Below are 12,266 nucleotides of genomic sequence, written 5' to 3' on the forward strand. Positions count from 1 at the left end.
AATGTGACCACTGCTTACGAACATTAAGTGTAGTTGATGGAGGCAAGCATTATCCTCCAACACCCACCTGATTATGCAACAGATCTAATGGTCAGTAGTAATATCCTCGGGGGAAAACACGTCTTTATTTTTGAATGACAAAATTCCATTTCCTGTCCAATCAGCAGATTCCTCCCCATAAAAAAACCCTTTTACCTTTTTTTCCTGTCGTAACAGCTGTTCAAGAACAGCTGCAGTGATAGTGGCAAAAGTATGCTCACGGTGTTGTTGGGTAAAGGATTCCAGATTTAGATCCGGACAAGCAATAATTTCCAAAACAGTATGCTGTGCAGCTTCGAAGGACACTGCTAATGGTGGTATCCCCATGTGCTTGCTCCCATTACCTTTAATGGATGTAAAGGGTATAGATTTGTGAAGCATTGTTAAAGTAGCCTAGGCAAGGAACGCGAGTCCATTTTGTGGATGGTTCACAAAGTTGCCATCGTCTCAATGGTGCAGACAATAGGCAAATACAGTCATTTTGTCCTGGATGGTGCCCAGTCTCTTTGGAATCATTCTTGTTGCACTCGTCCAGGCAAGCAGAAAGTAATCTATCATGAAATAGCTTATAGATGGTGAAAATAAGTTAGAATATCAGGAGGATGCCATACTACACGAGACCTAGGTTATGACCTCCCCTTGCAACCACATTTGACACACTGTTTACCACCGTTACATACCAATTGCTGTGGCTCCAGCCAAGATCAAACAATTAATCAGGAAATTGGACCCCTTGGTGCTTTAAACTAACTTGGGGGTAAAGAGAAATTGCTTAGTTACAATTGTTAGTTATTCTGAAGAAATATGAAGACCTTTTGAGTAAGGCCACTCCCAAAAGTACACCAAACCTGGCTGGGCAAACTGAAAGTTTTTTTTAGTTTGGCAGTAATACTGGCAGAGGTTCTAATGGTAATTATCAACAAACCCAACAATCCTAGTATTGGTGTTTAATTTAAACTCCTTGGGCTCATGGATCATGTTGCCCAGCACCCACAAATAAAAAGTCCACATGGTGCAAAATCCATTGTTTCATCTACTGCATGTTCTTTCTATTCTGAACTCCACCCACTAAAATATGCAATAAGTAACAGTAATCAAAATATATATTTTTAATTTCTGCAATTAACAAAACTAGATCAGTGCAACAAACTGTCTCGCAAAAGAATTTATTCAGACTCTCACTGTAACTTCAATCAATTGCCAACAATCTGTTTTGAGAACAAAGGTCATGCAGCCCTGTAAATTGATTCACAAACATTAACTTGCCCTTTGTGTCAATCCTTTCTCACTTTAGAAACACAACCAAACTTCCATCTATTTAAGACAACTTGCAATACTATTCAGAAATCCACAAAATTTTAAGAGCATTTCCAGCTAAACTACAGAATCGGAAAGTAATAAATTATTGTAGTTTCACTATCTCATGTATGAAAATGATCCATTATTTTATTTAAACAATTCAAAATTTTGCTGGGTCGTTTAATGCCTGATGTTAACCAAGAGTCACACAAAGATTGAACAGGAAGAGGACAGAAAACTTCTGCCTCTAAAAGGAAGCAGCTGGGTGGTTGCATGTGAATAAGAAGCAGCTCATTAATTTAATTAAATTTCCACAGCTGCCAAAGTGAGATTTGAAGTCAGTGTCCAGATCAGCAGTCTAGGCCTCGGGATTACCAATCTACCAACATAACAACTAATCTACCGTAACCACTAATCTACTGTAACACAAAGGATGCCTAGTTCTTTCGCCAACAGAACATGAAGTCTCAACACTTTCGTGTGCTGCAATCGTTTGGGACATGCCTCATCAACCAGCTGGTCTTTTCCAGTCCTATGTTTATGATCATTATTTTCTTACTTTAACTCACTACATCACTGTAATGATACGTACATACATTCCCACAAGATAAAATGCTAACCATAAGACCAGCAATAAACCAGGACAATTTGTCAACATAGAAAGTGATGTTATTTGAATTTTTTAAAGTGAAATCATAAATTTCCCAAATCGCAAGAAATCACACTCCTTTCTGAATTACCACTGTTATAAGGTGCTAATCACTGCCCTATTATTCCACTAACTACAGATAAAAAGGTTGGCTTCTTTGCCGAATGCAAGACAAAAACTCTCCTCACAGTGCAAGTCATCATTCCCTACCATTCAATCAAATGAAAAGCAACAATTCCGTATTAAACACAGACCAAACCCCATCGACATTGTACTGTAGCGAGCCGAGGAGATTATCACCAATTACGACAGACAGAATTACTTATGTGCTCAACAAGTCAACTCCTCAACCTCCAGTTGAACAAGCCATTTTATTCTTTGATAGCCATTTTTTTTTAAAAGAGAAAGACTGATCCAAAAATCAGTAAATTAGATAGATAAGGACAAAACTCAGTCTTAATGTCAATACTCACTATCTTAAGGCTCACTGTCTTAATTTATCATGTTAACATACACGTACTCACATGCAATTCATTTGTTTACTTTGTACCTACAGGCATATATCTAAATAAATGCACAACAACCATGCATACAATCATTTTTTTAATGCGCTTAATCCAAAATCAATATATCAGCACTTCAAAAAAACCAATTACCTTAAAGAATTAGGAGCCACAAGAAAAGAAAACGCACAAAAACGAAAGACATGAGCAACTCTGGGGCTAACAAAACATTCATCAGCTGTTGCACATCACACAAAGGAATAGAAACAAACAGCTGTAGTAACTCAGCGAGACAGGCAGCATCTCTGGAGCGAAGGAATGGGTGACGTTTCGGGTCGAGACCCTTTTTCAGACTGGAAACATCACCCATCCTTTTTCTCCAGAGTTGCTGCCTGTCCCACTGTAGTTACTCCAGCATTTTGTGTCTATCTTCGGTGTAAATCAGCAGCTGCCGTTCCTTACGACAACACACACAAAGGATTAAGTTGGTGCGGGCAGGAGGAGCTCTGTGTGAGCTGTCGGTGGGGAAGGTGTGTGTTGGGAGTGGGTGAGGGGGGTCGCTGCCAGGCAGGGGGTGTAGGGGGTGTAGGGGGTGCGGGGCTCCGGCCGGCTCTACTCCCAGGGACCGCCAGAGAGGGTCCGGGCGGGGGCGGGGGGGCGCTGAGAGAGGGTGCTATCCCCGGCTCCGACTCCTCCAGCCCAGACCTGCGGAGGTGCGGGACCCGGGACCCTCCCAGCTCGGGCTCTACTCCCGGGGGGGTGGCGGGGCTCCCACTCCACCTGTACCCCTGCCTGGAGCAGGCGGAGACAAGGCCGGGAGCCCGGTCACCACTTCCACTCACTCCCGGGGGGGTGCGGGGCCCGTTGCCAAGGAAGGTAAGGGGGGGGGGGGGGGGGGGGGGGTGGTGGTGTTGTTGGGGGGGGGGGGGGTGTTGTTGGGGGGGGGGGGGGGGGGTGTTGTTGAGGGGGGTCTCCGGCTCCACTTCCACTCCCGGGGGGTTAGTGAGACCCCGGCTCCGTTTGACCCGGGGACCACCAGTGAGTAAGGGGTTGCGGGGGCCCCCTTGCCCCAGCTCCACACTGGCGATGGGGGGGGGGGGGGGGGGACCCAGTGTGGCTCCCCTCCCGAGGACCGCCAGTGTCAGTGAGTAAGGGGGTTGCAGGGCTCTTGCGTTGCCCCAGCTCCACTGGCGGGGGGGGGGGGGTGTTGAGGGGGGGCTCCGGCTCCACTTCCACTGGGGTTAGTGGGACCCCCCAGCTCCGTTTGACCTGGGGACCACCAGTGAGTAAGGGGTTTGTGGGGCCCCCCCTTGCCCCAGCTCCACACTGTGGGGGGGGGGGGGGGGCGGGGACGGACCCAGTGCAGCTCCGCTCCCAGTTGTGGGCCCGTTGCCAAGGGGGGCCTAGCGGGGGGGCGCGGAGCCTGACTCCCACTCACTCACTCACCTCGAACCTGCTCTTGGTGACTCCATTCATCATCCTGCCTGCCTGCCCACCCACCCGCCCGTTGGGCCGCGGCGGCGGCGGCGCTGCTGCTGCTGGTGGTTATAATCCCGCTCTGGTTTTTATTCTCCCGGCGGCTTCAACTTTTCAACAAAAACATTAAAACAAAACAAAAAAAACACACACGGACGGACCGGACTCTCCACCCACCTGCCAGCATCCTCGCACCTGATTGGACCGCACGTTCCGCCAGGCTCTCCGCCGCAGTTTAATACATCATTGGGTCCGGGGAGCGGGGACCCCCTCCCCCCTCCTCCCCAACCATCCCCTCCCCAACCATCCCCTCCCCAACCCTCCCCTCCCCAACCCTCTCCTCCCCAACCCTCCCCTCCCCAACCCTCTCCTCCCCAACCCTCTCCTCCCCAACCCCCTCCTCCCCAACCCTCCCCTCCCCAACCCTCCCCTCCCCAACCCTCTCCTCCCCAACCCTCCCCTCCCCAACCCTCCCCTCCCCCCCCTACCCTCCCCAACCCTCCCCTCCCCTCCCCAACCCAACCCTCTCCTCCCCAACCCAACCCTCTCCTCCCCAACCCAACCCTCTCCTCCCCAACCCTCTCCTCCCCAACCCTCTCCTCCCCAACCCTCCCCTCCCCTCCCCAACCCAACCCTCTCCTCCCCAACCCTCCCCTCCCCTCCCCAACCCTCCCCTCCCCTCCCCTCCCCTCCCCAACCCTCTCCTCCCCTCCCCAACCCTCTCCTCCCCTCCCCAACCCTCTCCTCCCCTCCCCAACCCTCTCCTCCCCTCCCCAACCCTCTCCTCCCCTCCCCAACCCTCTCCTCCCCAACCCTCCCCTCCCCTCCCCAACCCTCTCCTCCCCTCCCCAACCCTCTCCTCCCCTCCCCAACCCTCTCCTCCCCAACCCTCTCCTCCCCTCCCCAACCCTCTCCTCCCCACCACCCTCCCCTCCCCAACCCTCTCCTCCCCTCCCCAACCCAACCCTCTCCTCCCCAACCCTCCCCTCCCCTCTCCTCCCCAACCCTCTCCTCCCCTCCCCTCTCCTCCCCAACCCTCCCCTCCCCTCCCCTCCCCTCCCCTCTCCTCCCCAACCCAACCCTCTCCTCCCCAACCCTCTCCTCCCCAACCCTCTCCTCCCCAACCCTCCCCTCCCCTCCCCTCCCCTCCCCTCCCCAACCCTCTCCTCCCCAACCCTCCCCTCCCCTCCCCAACCCTCTCCTCCCCTCCCCAACCCTCTCCTCCCCAACCCTCTCCTCCCCAACCCTCCCCTCCCCAACCCTCCCCTCCCCTCCCCTCCCCAACCCTCTCCTCCCCAACCCAACCCTCCCCTCCCCTCCCCAACCCTCTCCTCCCCAACCCTCCCCTCCCCTCCCCTCCCCAACCCTCTCCTCCCCTCCCCAACCCTCCCCTCCCCTCCCCTCCCCAACCCAACCCAACCCTCCCCTCCCCAACCCTCCCCAACCCTCCCCTCCCCTCCCCAACCCTCCCCTCCCCTCCCCTCCCCAACCCTCTCCTCCCCTCCCCTCCCCAACCCTCTCCTCCCCTCCCCAACCCTCTCCTCCCCTCCCCAACCCTCCCCTCCCCAACCCTCTCCTCCCCTCCCCAACCCTCCCCTCTCCTCCCCAACCCTATCCTCTCCTCCCCAACACTCCCCTCTCCAACTCACTCCTCCCCTCCTCCTACCCTCCCCACCCCAACCCCTACCCTCTCCTCCCCTGCCCCACCCCCTACCCCTACCCTCTCCTCCCCTACCCCTCTCCTCCCCATTGGGTGGGTCCCAATGAAACCCCGCCCCCTCCCAGTGATCCCCCCTCTCCCCAGACCCCTCTCCCAGTGACCCCATCTCCCAGTGACCCCCCTCCTCCCAGTGACCCTCTCCTCCCAGTGGCCCCCTCCAAGTAACTCCTCCTCCCAGTGATCCCTCCTCCCAGTGATCCCCCCTCCCAGTGACCCTCTCCTCCCAGTGACCCCCCTCCAAGTAACTCCTCCTCCCATTGACCCCACCCCTCCCAGTGACCCCTCTCCTCCCAATGACCCCCCTCCTCCCAGTGACGACCCCCTCCACCCAGTGACCCCCCCTTCCCCAGTGACCCCTCTCCTCCTCCCAGTGACCCCTCTCCTCCTCTCAGTGACCCCCTCTCCACCCAGTAACCACCCCTCTCCTCCCAGTGACCCCCTCTCTTCCCAGTGACGCCCCTCCCAGTGACCACCCCCGAGTAACTCCTCCTCCCATTGACCCCCCTCTTCCCAGTGACTCCCCTCCACGTAACTCCTCCTCCCAGTGACCCCCCCTCCTCCCAGTGACCCCCCCTCCTCCCAGTGACCCCCCCTCCTCCCAGTGACCCCTCTCCTCCACCCAGTAACCCCCTCTCCACCCAGTGACCCCCCCTCCTCCGTGACCCCTCTCCTCCCAGTGACGACCCCCTCCTCCTCCCAGTGACCCCCCCTCCTCCTCCCAGTGACCCCCCCCTCCTCCTCCCAGTGACCCCCTCGCCTCCCAGTGCCCTCCTCTCCTTCCAGTGACCTCCTCTCCTCCCAGAAATCCCCCCCACCCACCCAGTGACCTCCTCTCCTCCCAGTGACCTCCCCCCAGTGACCCTCCCTGTGACTGACAGGAGTCACCAGCCACCTGTCACTTCCGCGGTGAAGAAGAGAGAGACCGTGTTCCACGTGTACATGGAGTGTGAGTGGTTCGACTATCTGAAGGGGCAGTTATATATTGGCTATATTTTAGCCCTGATATTTGGGCACCCAGTACAGAGGGGGGGGAGAGAGAGGGATGGAGGGGGTCTCCCTGTCGGTCTGCTCCTGCACCTGACGAAGATGGCCATTCGCTGGTCAAGGCAACGAATAGTCAACGGCCACACCAGGGTCGGCTGCCTGCCCCTTTTCCGAGCCGACGTCCGTGCCCGCGTGTCGCTGGAGAGGGAACACGCAGACAGTGTCCATGGGGACCCTGGAGGCCTTCCTTGAATGCTGGTCGCCACGGAAGGTCGAATGTAATACTGTTGATGGCAACGTTATTTTAAAACTGATGACTGTTGTTTTGTAAACTGCCACAGAGGCAGTTTTGATCGTGTTACTTTTTTGTATGCTTTCCTTTGTTTCTGAATAAAAGTATTTGTATTAAAAAAAAAAGTGACTAACAGGCTGGCCCCAGATAAACCCCGTCACTGACGGGTAGGTGGGTCCCAATGAAACCGCCCCCATGCCCCAGTGTAATGCAGGTCAAGGCACAAAAAGCTGGAGTAACTCAGCGGGACAGGCAGCATCTGTGGAGAGAAGGAATGGGTGATGTTTCGGGTCAATCCATCATCATGTCAGTCTGAAGAAGAGTCTCGACCCGAAACTTCACCCATTTCCTTCTCTCCAGAGATGCTGCCTGTCCCGCCAAGTTACTCCAGCATTTTGTGTCTATCTTCGGTTTAAACCAGCGTCTGCAGTTCCTTCCTACACGTAATACAGGTCTGTTCAGTTCCGTTTAGTTTATTGCCACATGTACTGAGGTACAGTGAAAAGCTGTTGTTGCGTGCTAACCAGCCAGCAGAAAGACAATACATGATTACAATCAATCCATTTACAGTGTATAGATACATGACAAGGGAATAGCCTTTGGTGCAAGGTAACGCCAGTAAAGTCCAATCAAGGATAGTTCGAGGGTCACCAAAGAGGTAGTAGTTCAGCACTGCTCTCTAGTTCTTGGTAGGATGATTCAGTTGCCTGATAACAGCTGGGAAGAAACTGCCCGATTCTGGAGGTGCGCGCTTTCAAACTTTCTATACCTTTTGCCCAATGGTAGAGGGGAGAAGAGGGAGTGGCCACGGTCCATCAGTGTGTGGGCAGGGTATACTGGGACTGACCACTTTCCACATAGAGGTCTGAAGAAGTATCTCCACCCAAAATGTCACCCATTCCTTCTCTCCAGAGATGCTGCATGTGCCGCTGAGTTCCTCCAGCATTTTGTCTATTTTCAGTTTAAACCAGCATCTGCAGTTCCTTCCTGCATTTTCTACAGATCTATTCTTGCATCATGGCCTGGTATGGCACATTCCAACAGATAGGAATGCAAGAGGTTGACTCAGCCCAGTCCATCAAGTGCAGACTTTCCCTCCGTCGAAAGGTGGCAGCACCTATCACTAATAATCCTCCCCATCTAAGCCGTGCCACCTTCTCGCTGTTACCACTGAGCAAGTGGTTCAAAAACCTGAAGTCCCGCACCACTAGGTTCATGAGGCAGTTTTCCTACAACCATTAGGTTTTTGAACCTAACTTCTCAAACCTTGTCAACCGAAAATTAGATTGCCTCTTGCACTATCATTGACTTGTATTGTGATTGTGTTTTTGCACTAATGTCTTTTGCACAGTTCTTTGTGTTTGCTGAGTATAGAATTTGTGTGTAATTTAGTTCTAATTTGGGCATAATTCTTCTTTCTGTGTGTTGTCTGAGGTGGGAGGAAATTGGTAGACAGGTATAGAAAGGGATTTCTTCATAGAATGATCAGGCAGGGAGTTATTATTTACCTATAATTGGAGATTCCAATGTTCACTCCATTAGGTTGTAAGCTTCCCAAGTGGAACATGAAGTGCTGTTCCTCCAGTTTGCATGTGGCCTCACTCTGGCAATGGTGGAGACCCAGAACAGAAAGGTCAGTCTGGGAATGGGAAAGGAAGTTAAAATTATAAGCATCCGGGAGATCCAGTGGACCATGGCAGATCGGATGCAAGTGTTCAGCGAAAAGGTCGCCAAATCTACTTAGTCTTGTCGATGCAGAGGAAGCCACATCAGGAACACCCAATGCAGTAGACGAGGTTAGAGGAGGTGCACACGAAGCTAATTTCTTTTCTTCCAAGTTACTTGAAACAGGTGCAACAGGCCAACAGTGCAAGGCATAAGCAGTGCTATGTCTCCTCCACAGGGAGGACCCAATCATTTGATCACTGTTGAAGTATTGTATTTCGATTTGTCACGTTGCTATTGAGGGCGTGCAGCGTAGGTTTACTAGGTTAATTCCCGGAATGGCGGGACTGTCGTATGTTGAAAGACTGGAGCGACTAGGTTTGTATACACTGAAATTTAGAAGGATGAGAGGGGATCTTATCGAAACGTATAAGATTATTAAGGGGTTGGACATGTTAGAGGCAGGAAACATGTTCCCAATGTTGGGGGAGTCCAGAACCAGGGGCCACAGTTTAAGAATAAGGGGTAGGCCATTTAGAACAGAGATGAGGAAAAACTTTTTTAGTCAGAGAGTTGTGAATCTGTGGAATTCTCTGCCTCAGAGGGCAGTGGAGGCCAATTCTCTGAATACATTCAAGAGAGAGCTAGATAGAGCTCTTAAGGATAGCGGAGTCAGGGGGTATGGGGAGAAAGCAGGAACGGGGTACTGATTGAGAATGATCAGCCATGATCACATTGAATGGCGGTGCTGGCTCGAAGGACCGAATGGCCTGCACCTATTGTCTATTGTTGCAGTTTTGATTTTAAGGATATGGTGTGGAAGCAGGCCCTTCAACCCACTGAGTCCTTGCCGACCAGCGATTCTTTCACACCAACACCAGGCATGTGAGTGAGGTTAAAAAAAAAAGAGGAAAAGAGCCGAGGCGTACAGCGGGGGTCAAAAAAACGGGTTTTTAAAAAAAAAAAATACACATGAAATTACCAGTTTCAACCCTCTTTTAGTGCATTTCAAAGTAAAAACGGACTTTATAAAATAATGTGAATATGTCACTGTATACTAATAATTTTTTTATTATTTTAATTAATTTAGTTATATAATCTTGCACTTAAATTTAATATTTACTCATTACAGTTCCACCACTGATTTTCTGGCACTCTTGGTTCCAGAGTTTTGCTGGTTTATCCAGCCGGCCAAGGAAGTCGGCTATGGGGATCGATGCGCTGGCTCCAGCTGGGCTGGAATTCCACAGCACCGGCCGCAGGTTCCAAATTCTACCCACCGATCGGCCGTGGAAATCCCGATGAGGTCGAGATTGGCTGCCTTGCCCAGCCCAGGTGCCACATTTTCAGGGAGACTTCCAGGGCGGGGGGGATTTCACGTGGGCTCTCGTAATTTTGTCCAGATTTTAATGATTAGCGGCTATTTCTCGCGGAACCCCTAGCGACATCTAGCGGGGACCCTAGTATTCCGGGGAACTCCGGTTGAGAAACGCTGCTATACATTGTTTATTTTCTTTTTTTCCCCTTTTTTTCAATCCGATTTCTCCGTTGGTAAACGCGATTTTGGCAAAGTGAAAAACGCGGAATTCATGCAAAAAGCGCGGAAATCCACGGATAATTCACGTGCCTGTAACACTATCCTACACACACTCGGGACAATTATACCAAGCCAATTAACCTACAAACCTGTCCCACTTTGGAGTGTGGGAGGAAACCGGAACACCGGGAGAAATCCCACGCAGGTCACGGGGAAAACGTACGAAAATGTACAAGCACCTGTAGTCAGGATCGAACCCGGGTCTCTAAGACATCAACTTTACCGCTGCGCCACCGTGCTGTTTTAAATGCGAGTGAATTAGCTGGGGTTCCTTAACATTCAGTCATTCCAATCAAATAGCCTATCATCATATTGCTTGCACTCAGTCTCACCTTGATATACATTGCCCAAAGCAACACTAGCTGATGCAAACTTCTATCACCAGAATCAACTGCTTCGCCTCCTATCTGCAGTATGTCTTTGGGCATGTTACTTGTTGATCAAGGACCAGTTGCAGTGCAGATGACAAACACTTCCAACCCTTTGTCACTCTTCCCTGCCGTCATGCCCATCTATGTTAAGTGTCAGGGCCTACTTGCTTCTCCTTTCAACATGTCATGTCAAGGCTCCACATCGTGCTGTTCACAATATCTGATCATCTCACAGGAAGTGTTCCACAGCAATTTTAGCAAGATCAGATGACGTGCAGATTTATGAACCTATATGTCATTGCTGTCACTGCTAATTGATACCCTTTAGAAATGGTTTCTCTAGCTCCAATGATTCTGAAGGCCAATCACCTCAGACCCAAACATTTAAACTCAGCTGATGTGATGATGAAAAAAGCTGTTGAGGAACAATGTTCTTTAAAGTTTTTCGTTTTATATACAGGAACACATAAATACAACTAATTTCTCCTTCCCCATTTATGCATTTTAACTCACAGCGATAAGAATGTTGCATTGCATTATGATCAATGATGTATGCTACATCATGTTTAATTTTGGTTCTTGTTTAAACAGGAACTTTTTTTTTTTAGTCGAGTTGCACAAATAGTAAATTGCTGTTTGCATATTAGTGTACCGACAGGAAATGTACTTTGGCTGGACAATGCAGCATTGAGATTCAAGGAACTTTAGATGGTCATTATAAAAAGTGCTGGAGTAACACAGCAGGTCAGGTAGCATCTCTGGAAGGCACGGATATTTCAACGATGCTTCAGCACGGGAACACTCTTCCCTGTAATCGGGAGGAGAAAGCTGGAAAAGAGCCAAGGGCTGGGCAAAGCCTGGCTGAGTTTGATGTTTGGTATGAAAGAACAAGGAATTTTGTTCAATTAAGTGATTTTCTCCACCACCATTAAAAAAACAAGAATCACATTCACCGAACGTAATCAACACTGTCCATTTCCTAAAAAAGTTAGTAGTTATTGAAATAGAGAAACAATACTGTTATTCATTGAGAATTACCTTCCCATTACCTTCCCTGCACCACTCATGCCTCCTGTGGGTGAGTTGAGAAAAGCAGCAGTCTTGGGAAAGGCAGCAGACTTGATGGGACCAGATTCTCTGCCTTATATGCAGAGGTCATTGATATTAAAAAGGCCATTCAAGTCAGTGAGTTACAGTGAGTAGGCAAGTTACATTAAACTAATGTGGCAGGGGGATGGGAGCAGGAGCAGAGAGACAGAGGGGTGTAAAATGAGGGTAGAAGCAACAGGTAGCAAGGTGAAAGGTAAAAGTGGTAGGCAGACAAATCCAGGGCAAAAATCAAAAAGGGCCACTTTTCAACATAATTGTATAAGGGGTAAGAGAGATGTAAAAACAAGCCTGAAGGCTTTGTGTCTCAATGCAAGGAGTATACGTAATAAGGTGGATGAATTAAATGTGGAGATAGTTATTAATGATTATGATATAGTTGGGATTACGGAGACATGGCTCCAGGGTGACCAAGGCTGGGAGCTCAACATCCAGGGATATTCTATATTCAGGCGGGATAGACAAAGGAAAAGGAGGTGGGGTAGCGTTACTGGTTAGAGAGGAGATTAAAGCAGTGGAAAGGAAGGACATTAGCTTGGAGGAAGTGGAATCGATATGGGTAGA

General features: G+C 50.4%; 1 protein-coding gene across 3 annotated transcripts in view; it reads right to left on the reverse strand.

Moving 5' to 3' along the window:
- Window positions 1-4,260, reverse strand: part of LOC144607836 (F-box/LRR-repeat protein 20) — a 109,356-nt gene extending 105,096 nt beyond the window's left edge. For 2 of the 3 annotated variants that reach the window (XR_013549143.1, XM_078424961.1), the window contains exon 1: window positions 3,937-4,149. Coding sequence is in view for 1 of the 3 variants with exons in the window: in XM_078424961.1 (XP_078281087.1) it covers window positions 3,937-3,969 (33 nt within the window). In the remaining 2 variants the exon portion in view is untranslated. Of the gene's footprint in view, window positions 1-3,936 lie in introns of all 3 variants that reach the window. The other variant, XM_078424962.1, reaches the window with a different exon arrangement.
- Window positions 4,261-12,266: the final 8,006 nt, after the last annotated feature.

The sequence above is a fragment of the Rhinoraja longicauda genome, chromosome 29 (genome assembly GCF_053455715.1).
Source record: "Rhinoraja longicauda isolate Sanriku21f chromosome 29, sRhiLon1.1, whole genome shotgun sequence".
Lineage (NCBI taxonomy): Eukaryota > Metazoa > Chordata > Chondrichthyes > Rajiformes > Arhynchobatidae > Rhinoraja > Rhinoraja longicauda.